This window comes from Oreochromis aureus, linkage group 22, assembly GCF_013358895.1.
Source record: "Oreochromis aureus strain Israel breed Guangdong linkage group 22, ZZ_aureus, whole genome shotgun sequence".
Lineage (NCBI taxonomy): Eukaryota > Metazoa > Chordata > Actinopteri > Cichliformes > Cichlidae > Oreochromis > Oreochromis aureus.
This window is the reverse complement of record NC_052962.1, coordinates 36154279-36169437: the sequence shown is the minus strand read 5'-3', so window position 1 is coordinate 36169437 and position 15159 is coordinate 36154279. Positions and strand designations below refer to the sequence as shown.

The window sequence follows — 15159 nt, the reverse complement described above, 5'->3', positions numbered from 1 at the left end:
TAATTTTGTTCTGGTTTAACAAATATTACAAAATCTTAACTTTTTTAATGTGCATTTATTAAACTCACAGATTTAAAGAACATGTTTCCTCGTTACATTTTTATTCTTTTAAGAGTTTGAAATATCAGCTTTACAGCAGACACAAAACGATGAAACTAGAGGAGATTGTTGATATGATTTTTGTCATTTTGAGATGAAAATATGACTGTTTGATGAGTTTATTTTTTAAAATCTGCAAACACAAAGAAACAAAGAGACAGAAGAAAAACATCATGAAAGACTCAGTGATTGACATCAGGACTGGGAACACTGGTCTCTCCTCAGTATCTCTGAGACCAGAGTCTGGGAGCCCTGGGTGGCCTCACAGGTCACAGAGCCCACCTTCCCCCACTGGTCTGCAGTGAGCGTCAGGGTGCTGCTCCAGCTGTAGAGGCCGTCATTCTGCAGCACTCCAGGAGTCCTGCTCTCCTCCCCTCTGATGCTGCTGCTGCCACTGCTGTCGCTCGTCTTCCAGGACAGACTCCAGTCTGAGGGGAAGCCCTTGTTGGCCACACACATGAGCGTGGCCTTCCCCTGGTCCAGCTCCTTGTTGGAGGGGGGCAGCACTGTCAGGGCGGGGCGGGTATCACCTAGGAAACACCAATTAGCTTAGAGGACAGGAACCACAATTTGAATTTCTCCGTTAAGAAGTTTCTGTCAGGTGTTTTTTCTGCTCCACCAGTCATTCACTCACACATTGTTTCACTTCCCTTTAAGAAACCTCTCATGCATATCAGCACAGAGAGAATCATCACACAGTTTGACCTGAAATATGTTCAAACTACACTGGAAATAAAAGAAGCAGATGTGGAAACATTTACAGCAGAAGTTTGGCTTTAAAATGATTAGAAGTCTAAATCATGGATGACTGAAGAAATGAGTGAACACAAGCACAGAGCAGCTACTCATTCATATAGATTTGAAATGTTATTGAACAGCTCACATGATTTCAAACTAAATCTGAAACATCTGACACGATAAAAACATCAGAAAGCAAACTTTAACTCATCCAAACAGCAGCTGATGTGGTGGAAATTTACAAACTAACCATAAGATGAAGTTTACTCTTGTCTACATATATTTTACTATGACAGAAATGTAGATTAAACAAGAGAAACTTGCAGAGCTAATCTGAATTAGTCAAAACAGGACAAACATCAAACACAAAATTACTTTTAATAAAATAAATACTTTTCTCTCATCTAAGCAGCCAAACAAGTGGTTATAAAATAAAATGATAAAAATATTTAACAATAAACACAGATTAATTAACTTACTTCCAACATCCAGTCTGGTTCCTCCACCAAAAGTCCACCACAGTGATACAAACTCATTGAGCCGCCGTACAAAAACCTCTGACTGTAGAGAGACACGGCTCTCTGACTCTGTTATACTGAACTAAACCTACAAGCCCTCAAAATACAACTTTATCATCAGAACCAGAAATAATAATTAATACTATGAAACATCCCAGATTTTTATCTAAAATTGTAGTGAGGTTTTGAATATACATTTCCAAAGCTGATTTTTTTTCTTTAACACAAACTTTATGTCTAAAATAATTTAACAGTTACACAAAAAGTTTCCTAGCCTTTCCTATAAAATTAAATGGAAGAAAATTAAAAAAAATTAAAAACGCATCTAAGACTGACTTACTTCCAACATCCAGTCTGGTTCCTCCACCGAACGTGTACCACAGTGATACAAACTCATTGAGCCGCCGTACAAAAACCTCTGACTGTAGAGAGACACGGCTCTCTGACTCTGAAACAAACAAACTCAACAAAATAATTCACTGTTTGTATCATTTTTTTCAGCTGATGTGAAAACTGAAAATATTACAGTGCATCACATTTAAATAATAAATAATTCATTTGGAATGTAAAACTTTTGATTTTGATGTCTTGGGACTTTTTGTGATATCAAAATCTCAGAATAACACAGTGGATCCAATTTCCAAAATTTTAAATGTTGATAAAAATGCATCAGTATTAATTAAGCGTTTGTTTATTCGCTATATTTTTAGCGTCTGTATTCATAAATATTGAAAAATATGCGATCCAGTGTTTTGAGTTTGTGTTTATTTTACATTCCTTGATTATTGTTATTTGTCGTTTTGAGTTCTCTTGATGGTTTTCTGTTCATGTTAAATTTGTTGTTTTTCTGGCTTCTAGTTTCAGGTTTCTGTATCTTCCCTGCGTTCCATGTGTCATATACTCTGGGAGGAAGTGGACCCCAGCCACAGCTGTGTTACAGGGCAAATCAGCTCTTCGCCACTGTGACGTGGTGGGTCACGTCCAACAGGGCAGAGGAGCATTTGGTCTTGGCGCAGTAACACCTCGGTGGCAACAGGCATCTGTAACCGAACGTCGAAAAATGGTGGTGAAGGAGGTGCGTCGACAGGAGGAAACAGCCAGACATGCCAGAGCCGTAGCGCTGGCCAAGCAGGGTCGCTAGATGAATTGGGAGAGCGTTGAAAAGAGGAAACTCACATGGAGTGAAATCTGGGGAATGGAGTCTAACAGACTAAGTTTCATCATCCGAGCGACAGACGATGTGCTACCTTCCCCAATAAATCTGCAGCTGTGGTTTGGAAAGGGCCCATCCTGCCCCCTGTGTACAGTCCCAGCCACACTCAAGCACATCTTGGTTGGTTGTAGGACTAGCCTTACTCAGGGCAGACACACATGGAGACACAACCAGGCCCTCAGTTGTGTAGCTAAACAAGTTGAGTGCAAAAGGAAATCCATCAACACGCAGCCTTTCACGAACCAAGAGGAGCGTCAGTATCTATCAGCCTTTGTCTGTGTGATGGCCAAACCCATGGCAACACTCTAAAGGCAGTAACTCTTGTAGTTTAATTCCTTTGTTTGAACACAATAACACACTTTAGTTTCCAATAAGTTTATTGATTGGTTTGGATACATTTATTATATTTGTAAGCGCGCACATTTAGTTTACTTATGTATGCATACCAGTTCATTGCTTTGTTTGATTTCTGAATAACCTTTGTTTCTTTATTTGCTTCTTACCTGCCATCATCCTTGGGAGTTGCCAGACAAAAGATGGCGGCCAGGGTTTAGAGCCGTTAAATACAAAGAGGAATAATTGGACCGCACCACCACTTCCTGCTGAAGGGGAGAATGTGTGTTTTCTCAAATTAAAAACAAAGTATTTGTATTTAATTAAATATCTGAGTTTAGGATTTAATGTTTTTGATTTTCTTTTTTGGTGTTTAGTTTATTAACCCTCTCGGTATAATTTGCCGTTTTTGACTACTTTTGATTTTACCTCTATATTTCACCTTTAAAATATGTTTATCTTGCCTTGTTTGGTATCAATATTTTCAACACAACCTCAAATATCTGAAATTTGAGTATTTTTTTTCATTTTGACATACTATATTAGCACAAATTCAGAGAAAAAATTTAAAATCCGAGTACAAAAAAGTTATACTTTTTTTTTACTGTGAAAACCACAAACATGTTTAACGAATCATTTTCATAACTTCGAATGCAAATAGAAATTGTACATTTCTAAACGTTATGCACATATTTTGCAAACAACAAACTCATATGTGGTACTATTTATCTAAAAATGCAGCCAAGGCCTCAGGCGTTTATAACCATTTAAAACTGTTTACAGAACAATCAGGTGTGCTGCATCAAATAAGAAGGCACACAAATTATTTGTGCCACTCCAAAAAAAATGTTTCCTTCCACTATAAGACAGAGGAGAACACCACAGGCATTTGGTTTGTTAAGTTTGCAGTTTTTGGGGGTTAAATAAATGAAAACCATATTTTTCTAATAATTCCTGGGACTCCTCCTGTTTTTCAACTCGGTCCACTACAGTGTGGGAGGGGACAAATGCCGAGGACTAGCCCTTCAACCCTGGACCTGGCCCGCTGAAGGTCGCCAGGGTCTGCAGTGAGCAGATTGGCAGATTTAAGTTGACTTGGATCAGTGGCTCATTTTTCCCACAGAGATCGTAACAACTACTCTGCGACTAGACCTTGTCCTTTGGTCCAACTCCCGAAAACTTGCTTACGTCACTGAGCTGACCGTACCATGGGATGATGCAATTGAAGAAGCATTTGAGCTGCAGTGTGCCAACTTGGCAGCTGAGGCAGAGGACAGAGGCTGGAAGATCAAAGTGCGCCCGGTGGAAGTGGGGTGCAGGGGCTTTGTTGCCAATGGCAGGCTACAAGAGAATTAGCTAACACTGCTGAGAGGACCAGTCACTGGCTATGGAAGAGGGCTGACATCACTTGGGCAGCTAAGGCAGTCAGCTAACCGTGAGACACACGTCAAGGATTGATCAACCCATGGTGGGCCTGACCTGACTGGCTACCTCCCTGGACTTTTTTGGGGGGATAACACCACTAACAATAATAATATTTATCCATCCGCTTATACTTTTCAGGGTCACGGGGGGTGCTGGAGCCTATCCCAGATGTCATAGGGCGAGAGGCAGGGTACACCCTGGACAGGTCACCAGTCTGTCGCAGGGCTAACACACAGACAACCATTCACACTCACATTCACTCCCACATTCACAACTATGGACAATTTAGATCAATTAACCTAACTCGACTATTTGCATGTCTTTGGACTGTGGGAGGAAGCCGGAGTACCCAGGGAGAACTCACTCAGACCCCGGCCTGATGATGGAATTGAACTCAGGACCTTCTTGCTGTGCGGCAATAATGTGCAATACACTTATTCTTCATTTCATTACTAAGTTAAGTTACTGTGTTGTGTTGTGATGTGTCGTGTCGCTTTGTGTTGTGTTGTATCTAGTGCCAACGTGGGACAGTTTTCCAGTTTCATTGTACTATTGTACTATGTATAACTGTGCAATAAAGAGTTATCTTATCTTATAAATAGTTAACTTTTACTGTGATGAACCAGAAACCTGGTTGACATGGTAGTGAAACCTAAGGGATAAATGTAAAATGTTCCAATCTTCTCTCCTTTCCATTTTTTCCCTTTTCTGGGAGGCAGTGGGGAGGCAGAGCGTACAGCCCGATCCAACTGAGAGGTGTGGGATGCCAGATCAGAAACCCCCCCTTCCAGCTCTCCTCTCTCCTAGCTTGTTTCTTTTGTCTTACTTCTCACTATCACCTTTTCTATCCCTTTGAAGAAGTGAGGCTCTTAAAATAATAAAGAGGTAAATATTACTTCTCTGACATGTTTTGCAGTGAATTGACACAATAAATTGTAGAAAACTAAACAGAGGAAAGTAGAAGAGAAATAACAATTTAACATAAACCAGTGACACACTCTGGGGCCTGATCAACCCTGGCAGGGCCTCCTTGGATGAGGGTGTCTGGTGATAATGGCCGAAACACCCAATGAATCTAAGGTCAACTACTGATGATGTGTCCTTAAATTTTAAAATTATAATCCAGATCCAATTTCTAATACCTAAACCTAAACAAGGAAGGTAAAAAGGAAAAAATGGCAGTATAGCTTGTGATAAAAGACCAAAACTGTCACAGTCTGGTGGAGTAGCAGACTGTGTGAAGTATGAAGAGTGGACCCGAAATGCAGACATGAAGGAACGTGGAACAGAACCTGAATATTAACAAAAGGCAAGATGTTTAATAAGGCTGATAAAAAGGGAACAAAAACAAAAGGCAGATGCACACTGGGAAGAAACTAACTAGAACCAAACTGGGAAAACTAAATGCTAAACACAAAAGACAAAGAACAAAACCTTGAAGGTGATAAAAAAAAAAACCTTAACATGGAAAATCCTGGCGACATGGTGGTATGACAAGGAATAACAGACGACATGACACTGAACAAAGGAGGACAGAGGACTTAAGTACACAGATAATGAGAGGATGGTTAACAGATGGGAACACAGCTGGGACAAATCAGACCTAACGAGACAAGGTGAAGCAAAACTCGACACACTGAACACAGGACAGGGACTTTCACAGTAAAACAGGAAACAGCATGGAATGCAGACATGACAACAATGAAACACACAAAGGGTGGGGGAAACTTAAACGCAGGGGTAGAAGACACAAGGGGAATCCGAAAAACAAACTATAATGGCAACTTAGGCATAGTAGAAATGAACTTAGAGAACCTAAAGGACTTAAACATAAACCATGAACATCAAAATAAGCTAAAACTCAAAACACTGGGTCAAAAGACCCAGGATTGTGACAGAAACATGCTGTGAAGTTGAGGCACACAATGATGTGTCCCACTGGTAAGATTTCCGGGCTGCCTTTCCTCACAGTAGCCATCCCTCAACATTTTCTCCATTTGAAGCAATAAATTATGAGGGATTGTATGATCTAGTCCTTTTATTCAATCAGTAACAACCCTGACACTGACCATCCTGTCTGATTGGCCAACAAGCCAAACAACCCAGTGTGTCACAGTTTCTGTGTGTCTGACTTCATCTTTGCACTGCAAAAGATATTAAAATTACTTGGTTAGTGTTCTTTTTTCCTTAAGAAAATGCAGGAGAGTGACTGTCTTTTAAAAGATTTAATTCATTTCAGCAGTTGAAATTACAATTGACAGCATGCTGCACGTCAATGTGAACCAACAGTCAGCTTCACAAAAAGGGAGTGGTAATACAGTTTTATACCACAACAAAAACAAGTATTATTATTAAGACACTGGTCGGCATCAGAAAGATTAGTGGTGAACAATTTGGCATGAACTGAATATTTGTATTTCTCATGTACATAATCATAAATATGAAATACAAATAAAACAACATCATAAAAACAAACAAACAAAGAAAGCCATTGACTGTTGGAGTCAGTCAAATGATTTCCATAGAGAGGCACTTTGCATCAGCAGCACCATGCTCCAGTGCTCTGGGAGAGTTTATAGTCCTGAGAGTTGAAGACTGGATGACTGACAGCTGTCCTTCATCACAACAGAAGCCACAGAAATCCTCCTCATCAAAAACATGACTTTGATCTGCGTCCTCATCTGGACTCTCCTCTGCTGCTGCTTCACAGGTAAAGTCCAGAGAATCAAACTCCTCTCCTCTATCAACATCTGTCCCTCTGAAATGAAGCCCACAAAACCATGAAGCTGCTTTATGTTTTTGTCTCTGTATCCTCAGAGTCCAGAGGACAGATCACAGTGACTCAGCCTGGAGCAGTGAGCTCTGCTGTGGGAGGATCTGTGAACATCAAGTGTAGGACCAGTCAGGATGTTTTTTATAGCAGCTATCACTATTTACACTGGTACCAACAGAAAGATGGAGGAGTTCCTAAACTGCTCATTTACCTTGCTAGCACTCGACAATCAGGGATTCCAACTCGTTTTACAGGCAGTGGATCAAACTCTGACTTCACTCTGACCATCAGTGGAGTCCAGGCTGAAGATGCAGCAGTTTATTACTGTCAGAGTTTTCATGTTATCAACAGTCAGTATCTGTTCACACAGTGAAAAACAGTCGTACAAAAACCTCCCTCAGTCAGACTGAACAGAAACTGAACTGACTGCTGCAGCTGGAAGATACTGCAGAGACTGATACAGTTCACTGAGGACACACACACACACACACACACACACACACACACACACACACACACACGTTTGCTTCCAATCTAAAAAATAGCTTACCATTTCAAGGTCACTCATTGTGACCTTTGACCTCAGTTTCATACTAGAGCCGCCATAATATCATCTATGATTTGTTAAATTTTAACAGTTATCAATAAAATGAGACCTTTATGTTAACAGATATAAAAATGAAATCATTAAATATCATACAGCTCAACATAAAAAATAAATTTTATTTTAAATAATCAAAACATAAATTTGAGGCTAAAAAATGACTGAGTGCCAAAACAAAAAGTCATGAGGTGCTTTCATGATAAATCATATGTGTCCATAACTACATATACATAACATCCAAATCATATGGAATTCTCTTCAAGATAATCTCAAGAGTTGTACAAATATTCACCGTTTTAAAATGTGTTACATACTTAAAAGGATAAATCAATATGAAGAACATGAAAGTAATTTGGGCTAAATGTGGAAGGAAAAATTTGCATTGTCATTTAGTAGTGCTGTATATTGTTGATTATACTGATTGGTTGTTTAGTTTTGCATTGTTACATAAAGATACATGTTAGAGGGGGTTTTGGGTTGTTGGCGCACTCTTGTAAGAATAATTAGATTGCAGATAGGGGGCAGGTGCTAATAAGAATTTATTCTTCTTCCTGCTCCTTTTCACCCATGGGTGCAGTGTTATATTAATGGGAAGGAGGATTTGTATGTAGGCAATGAAACACTGTTGAACCATTTGTGAAATAAATAAATAAATGAAATGAAATGAAATATGCAGTGACATATCAGTCACATAAATATAACCCTTACTCTGAGATTCAAAGTTCATCCTGCACTTTAGACTTTCAGATGAAACAGTCTCACCATGACATACAGCCAGTATTTGTTGACGAGCTTTCAGTGACAACACACAGTCAGATGGAGGCGTCCATTTATTATTGACATGCATGTGATAAATACACCATTCCTCCCAGGATACTTTACTAGACAAGAAAAAAAGTCTGCTCTAATAACCCACCATGATATAACAGGAGAACCATGAATACAAAAATTGTAAAAGGAAAAAAAAAACATTTTCTTTTATCTACATATACACTTTTACTAGATTTACCAATGCTGCCTGTGTTTGATTGAGTAATTTCTGTAACTGTGAGACACTTGCTGCTGCCTATCTTGGCCAGGTCTCCCTTGAAAAAGAGGTTTTTAATCTCAGTGGGATCTTCCTGGTTAAATAAAGGTTAATAATAATAATAATAATAATAATAATAACAATAATAAACACAGTTTAATGAACTTGCTTCCAACATCCAGTCTGGTTCCTCCACTAAAAGTCCACCACAGTGATTCAAACTCATTTAGCTGCTGTACAAAAACCTCTGACTGTAGAGAGACACGGCTCTCTGACTCTGAAACAAACAAACTCAACAAAATCATTCACTCTTTGTCTCACTTGTCAGCTGATATGACAACAACATTATAAAATAATTATATTTTTACGCTCAGAGTTATTTAGTCATGTATTTATTTGCAGATGCACACAGATACACACGAAGCTCTACCTAGATTTTTAAAGGATATATGTATTTTCATGTAATCTTCTGAGAAACTCACCAAAAACTTTGATTTTGTAAAATGATATCAAAACCTTTGAACAACACAGAGACATCAATTGTTGGAGTTTAATATAATTTAACATGATTTCTTTTTTTTCAAACTTCAGAGACTTAAACTAATTGATTATACACATACTGTCATGACAAAAAAAATGTGCACCATCTTCAGTTCCCCAACTTTATGTATCAGGACATAATACAAATAATTTGCATGTCCTAGATGGGATCAATCCAACCACAGATTAATAACTACACATATTATCATTGTTTAACAAAAACTAAGCCAAATGCAGAAGCAATGTGTGAAACACTGAGTGCACACACACTGCTTTCATAGGAATTAAGAAGGTAATTAGAAATCAGGTGCTGATAATCAGATGTATTTGATTAATTGATCAGCAGCAAGTGTGAGCACCTCAATAAAAGCAGACGTTTGTGCAGCATTCAGGTGTCTGTTAACACAATGTTGGAGAGATGACTCAGTGTAACTCCTCCTTCATTCAAGCTTTCTGTGACTGAACTAAAAATAATTAATGATAATCCTAAAGACTGACAATAAAGCAATGCTTAAACTCTGCAAGCTGAATTATGGTATTAGCAGGTGATGGCATGAAAAAGAAAATATCAGTTAATATTTACATGATCTGTGTCAATAGAAAATTGTATTTTTTAGTCAGTATAAGCTTTTAATGATATAAGTTTACTTGTGATAGAATGCTGCATGATGATAATTTCCTAGCTTAGAACTGATTGTACTTTTCATTGTTTTGGACTGATTGTTGTTTATGAAACGTGTTCTGATATTTGTATCTGAATCTTCCCACAGCGATAGTAAGAAGTCAAACAAGCAGTTCTGACCTCGCACACACACACACACACACACACACAATCACATACGCACATGCTCACGTCAAATGTATTAATTTTTCTTGTGTATAAATAAAGACAAGTGCAAGAACAGAGCGCGCACTTCACAGGGCCCCCACTCTGATGTGAGCGCTCTGTGAAACGCCCTTGCAAGTTAAAACTGCAGCGTCTGTGTGTGTCTTCACTCTTAGACTCTCAGCTGAAGAAGTGTCATGGAGAATAAATCTCTTGACAATCTGCATCACTTCTCAGTCATGTTGATCCTTTGTCTACAGAAACAGTCTGAACATCGTGTTTCTCTATGACTTGTGGGGCTTTATATCTCCTCAGCTTTCATGAAGAATGGTCTAGTGTCTGCTGTGTTACAATTATTACTGTCAGAGTGCTCACTGGTTGAACAGTCAGCATGTGTTCACACAGTGAAAAACAGTCGTACAAAAACCTCCCTCAGTCAGACTGAACAGAAACTGAACTGACTGCTGCAGCTGGAAGATACTGCAGAGACTGATACAGTTCACCAGGACACACACACACACACACACACACACACACACACACACACACACACTTTAATAAAAGTTAAAATAGCACTCATGAAATAAAGACAATTGAATATACAAACAAAAAATCAAACATATGATGTCTTTATTGCAATTTAATTTCTGTTTCAACTTCCTGCTTCTACCATCAGTTAACTTTTAATGAACAGAAAAAAAATGGATAAAACTGCCTCACATTTATTATTTCCAAAATTAAAGTGTAAACTTACTGTGAAATTTACACGTTTTGTTCTAAAGTGATTTTTTTCATTAAACTTTTTTCAGTGTGTCTCAATTTTATAAAAAAAGATGAAAAGTTCCAAATTCACTGAATGAATTTGAATAAAATAGTTAAGGGTCCCATCACGGGTCACATGCAGGTTATAGTAATCTGTCACCATCTTTTGCTGCAATTAAATAATTCATTCATTCATGTTTTGTTTTATTTTTTCCAGGTTTAGAGTCTGATGTGAAGAGAAACAGTGTATGGAAGCATCACTACTGAACCTGAAGGATGATTATCAGACAGAAGAGCAGCTGAATGGAAACACATGAAAACCACTATTTGAAGACCTCAGTTTTTATTTGAAGTATTAAAACCATCAACAGTGCCACAAGCATGAAAACATGAAAACTATAAAAGCAATACAGACACAGAGGGAGCAGACTGAGAGAAGCTGCAGACTAAAGCCAGTATCAGAGTCTCACTGAGTCAGCTCAGGACCTTGTTGGCCACACACATGACTGTAGCCTTCCCATGCTGCAGCTCCTCACTAGAGGGCGCCAGCACGGTCAGGGAGGGGGGGACTCGACCCACTGCAGAGAGAGAGAAAGAGATGTTAGAGAAACTGGGGCCGTTTCTCAATCCTCAAGTACGCGAGTACGTACTCGCGTTCTCGGCGAGTACGTACTGGCCGAGAACGCGAGCACGGACTCGCGATTTGTACAATTGGAACACCAGCGTACGTGATGATGTCACAGGTCCGGAGTTTTTACTGCCGTCCCCTCTTAATTTAAGTGTGAGTAACATGTTATGAAGCTTAACTTTAATCACAGCCAAACCGGTTTACTCAGGAACAAATAAAACACTGAAATAAACCAAACATTAACATTTAGAAGTGATCTAAGTGACTTATATATCATTGTTAACCTCAGTAGTGAAACCTCTATTAATAAAAATAGTGTACATGTACATACGTGTACATACCTTAATAAAAACAAGCAGGTGAGATGTTAGAACGCTTTTATTTTTATTTTAGTGGACACTCAATACTATAGACAGCTGCTGGGGTTTGTTTAACCTGAGTAGTGAGACGACCGCGAGCGGGGGGGGGTTGAAAACGATGTGCCGGGAGTCCGCTGTTGAGTTTTGGATGAAATGCATTCTGGGATATTTAGCTGTACAAAGTCCACACCGATGCATGCTCGATAAAACGGGCGGAGCGAGAACACATCCGGGACTTTTTCGCGTTCTCGGCTTGATGCGTACTTCGAATTGGAACAGTACTTGGTCTCCGACTGATGACGTATCACGAGTACACGAGAACACAAGTACGCACAAGTACGCATATTGAGAAACGCCCTGGGAGTTTGGGTGGAACTGCTCTCCAGTTCTTTCACTTCCCTCTCTGAGGTTGGTAACCATGGTAACAGAAAGGCTTCACTGCTGAACCATGGCAACAGACGAGTTTCAGTACCAAAGATAAAATTATTAAAGTGTTTCTTTGACTTCTGATGTTCTCGTGTGTAATCTGTGAACTATTTCTTAGTTTTATAATTAGAATTAAAATAATGAGACACATAAATTTTCAGAATTTTATCAACACTCAAAAATTAAACAATTTAGTTCATAAAAATGGAGAAAAAAACAACTTATTTTTGGTGTATTTGGGAACAATAAAAATAACTTAATGACAAATTAAATCTCATAAACTGAGCCCACCTCAGTCAGCATGCTTTTAGAGTATAGTTAAATGGTAACCATATGGCAGTATAGTAATTTTAAATCTTCACCAAAGACGAAATAAAATGGATGACAAATTATTTGCAGATACTTTGGCAAAAGGTTAAAACATGGAAACAAAAATGTACCATCTATGAACTGTTTTTGAAGATAAAATTCTAAAAAAGTTTTAAAAATTCAATTTTCATTGAAACAAAATGCTCAAAAAGATTTTAGTGTGAAATCATAATTACATCATAAATGCATAATTATGCATTTATCTCATAATTGCATAATTTGTTGAAAAGTATTCTTGCACTTTTCTGTTGCACTGTCTTGTGTCTGTCTCACTCTGTTCTGTTTTTTCTAGTTCTTGTATACTTGCACTTTATTATAGTCCTATGTTGATTTACTGTTATATGTAGCACAATGGTCTCGGAGGAACGCTGTCTCATTTCACTGTGTACTGCACCACTGTATATGGCTGAAATGACAATAAAGCCACTTAAACATGTTACATGTCAGTCGTGACTTGAATTTCTAAAAAATCCAAGAAACAGTGTGTTCAAAAGCAAAAGGAGATAAAAGACCACAAATAACCTCATTATCAGTAAAGCGTCTGACATAACACAACACTCATCCACAAGAAAAACTCAGTAAAACTCACAAACAACAACAACTGGTAAGCTGCCCGAGTCGCACACAGTGGAGCGCCCACAGAAAAATAAAATGGTGTCTCTGTTATGGGTCGAATATTTCACATTTCTATCAAGTAAATTATTCCATGCTGTGTTTCAAATTAAACTGAAGAGTCGTGAGTTCATTACTCTTTGGTGAATAAATAATGACATAGTCTAATATGCCATGTGTCGTTATTTCTCTCAAACTATATTTACCAAATTTGGACTCTTTTAACTCTAACACATCGATCCAAATTCACCCACAGATGTTCAACTGTCTTAAAGTCTGAAGGACTTGAAGGAGACTTTATATGATTTATGTCAAAGAATAAGTGGTGTCATAAAACGGCTGTGCAGGCAGGAAAAGACTCAAATGCAGGAAACAGGACGTAAAATCAAAAACCAGCTTTATTTGCTGAATGGAAATACAAAACAAAACTAGACTGGGGAAAGTATAAACTACAAACACAAAGAGGCACACAGGGAATCAGCCATGAGGGAGGACGCAACACAGGACTGAGGGAGACGCTGACCTAAATACACAGAGGGATAACAAGGAAGCGAGAACACACGGGGAACCCAGCTAACACGAATAACCATAACGAGACAGAACGAACATGGAAACACAAGACCTTCACAATAAAACAGGAAACATGATGCGGGAGTGGAGAAGAGCCAGACGAAAGGGAGTGAGGGAACACGAGGGAGAGAGCAGACACGACGGGCTGGGAAACATAGATAAACATGACGGAATGAAACACAAGGAGGAGAAACGAGGCACAAGAACTCACACCACAATATAAACACAGACACACAGAGGGAGACACAGAGGGCAACGACACAAGGGGAAATCTAATAACCAAATCTAGACAGAACAATCCAGGCATTAAAGAATGATCCTTAACATAAACAAGTAGAGTTAGTATAATACAAAAAATGACAAAAAACATAGGAAACTCAAACTGCTAGGTCGAATGACACAGGACAGTGACAAGTGGTCTTGAATCATTTCAGCAAAATGCCCTGCAGGAGAACAGCCTTCACTTCTCTTCACTGCACGAGCAAATTTTGACTTAATTTTTCATTTGTCTTTAAATCATGAAGGGTTCATGTGAGTCACATGTCAAATATGCCGTGAAAACTCTTTTTAGACATCAGATTGATCCAAGTCTCTGCTGGAGTCAGTCAGATCATTTCCATAGAGAGGCACTTTGCATCAGCAGCACCATGCTCCAGTGCTCTGGGAGAGTTTATAGTCCTGAGAGTTGAAGACTGGATGACTGACAGCTGTCCTTCATCACAACAGAAGCCACAGAAATCCTCCTCATCAAAAACATGACTTTGATCTGCGTCCTCATCTGGAATCTCCTCTGCTGCTGCTTCACAGGTAAAGTCCAGAGAATCAAACTCCTCTCCTCTATCAACATCTGTCCCTCTGAAATGAAGCCCACAAAACCATGAAGCTGCTTTATGTTTTTGTCTCTGTATCCTCAGAGTCCAGAGGACAGATCACAGTGACTCAGCCTGGAGCAGTGAGCTCTGCTGTGGGAGGATCTGTGAACATCAAGTGTACGACCAGTCAGGATGTTTTTTATAGCAGCTATCACTATTTACACTGGTACCAACAGAAAGATGGAGGAGTTCCTAAACTGCTCATTTACCTTGCTAGCACTCGACAATCAGGGATTCCAACTCGTTTTACAGGCAGTGGATCAAACTCTGACTTCACTCTGACCATCAGTGGAGTCCAGGCTGAAGATGCAGCAGTTTATTACTGTCAGAGTTATCACTGGCTGAACAGTCAAGCTGTGTTCACACAGTGAAAAACAGTCGTACAAAAACCACCCTCAGTCAGACTGAACAGAAACTGCAGAGACTGATACAGTTCACTGAGGACACACACACAATATATAATTC

The 15159-nt window shown here is 39.0% G+C and overlaps 3 gene segments (V, D, J or C); 2 read left to right on the top strand and 1 right to left on the bottom strand.

The window, feature by feature from the left end:
* Nucleotides 1-40: 40 nt before the first annotated feature.
* Nucleotides 41-1429, bottom strand: LOC120432754. The segment is given in 2 exon segments: nucleotides 41-629; nucleotides 1317-1429. A coding segment is annotated over 1 exon segment (264 nt).
* Nucleotides 1430-6984: 5555 nt separating this feature from the next.
* On the top strand, nucleotides 6985-7472 carry LOC120435724. The segment is given in 2 exon segments: nucleotides 6985-7036; nucleotides 7144-7472. Coding segments are annotated over 2 exon segments (381 nt in total).
* Nucleotides 7473-14576: 7104 nt separating this feature from the next.
* Nucleotides 14577-15065, top strand: LOC120435572. The segment is given in 2 exon segments: nucleotides 14577-14629; nucleotides 14737-15065. Coding segments are annotated over 2 exon segments (381 nt in total).
* The last annotated feature ends 94 nt before the right edge of the window (nucleotides 15066-15159 follow it).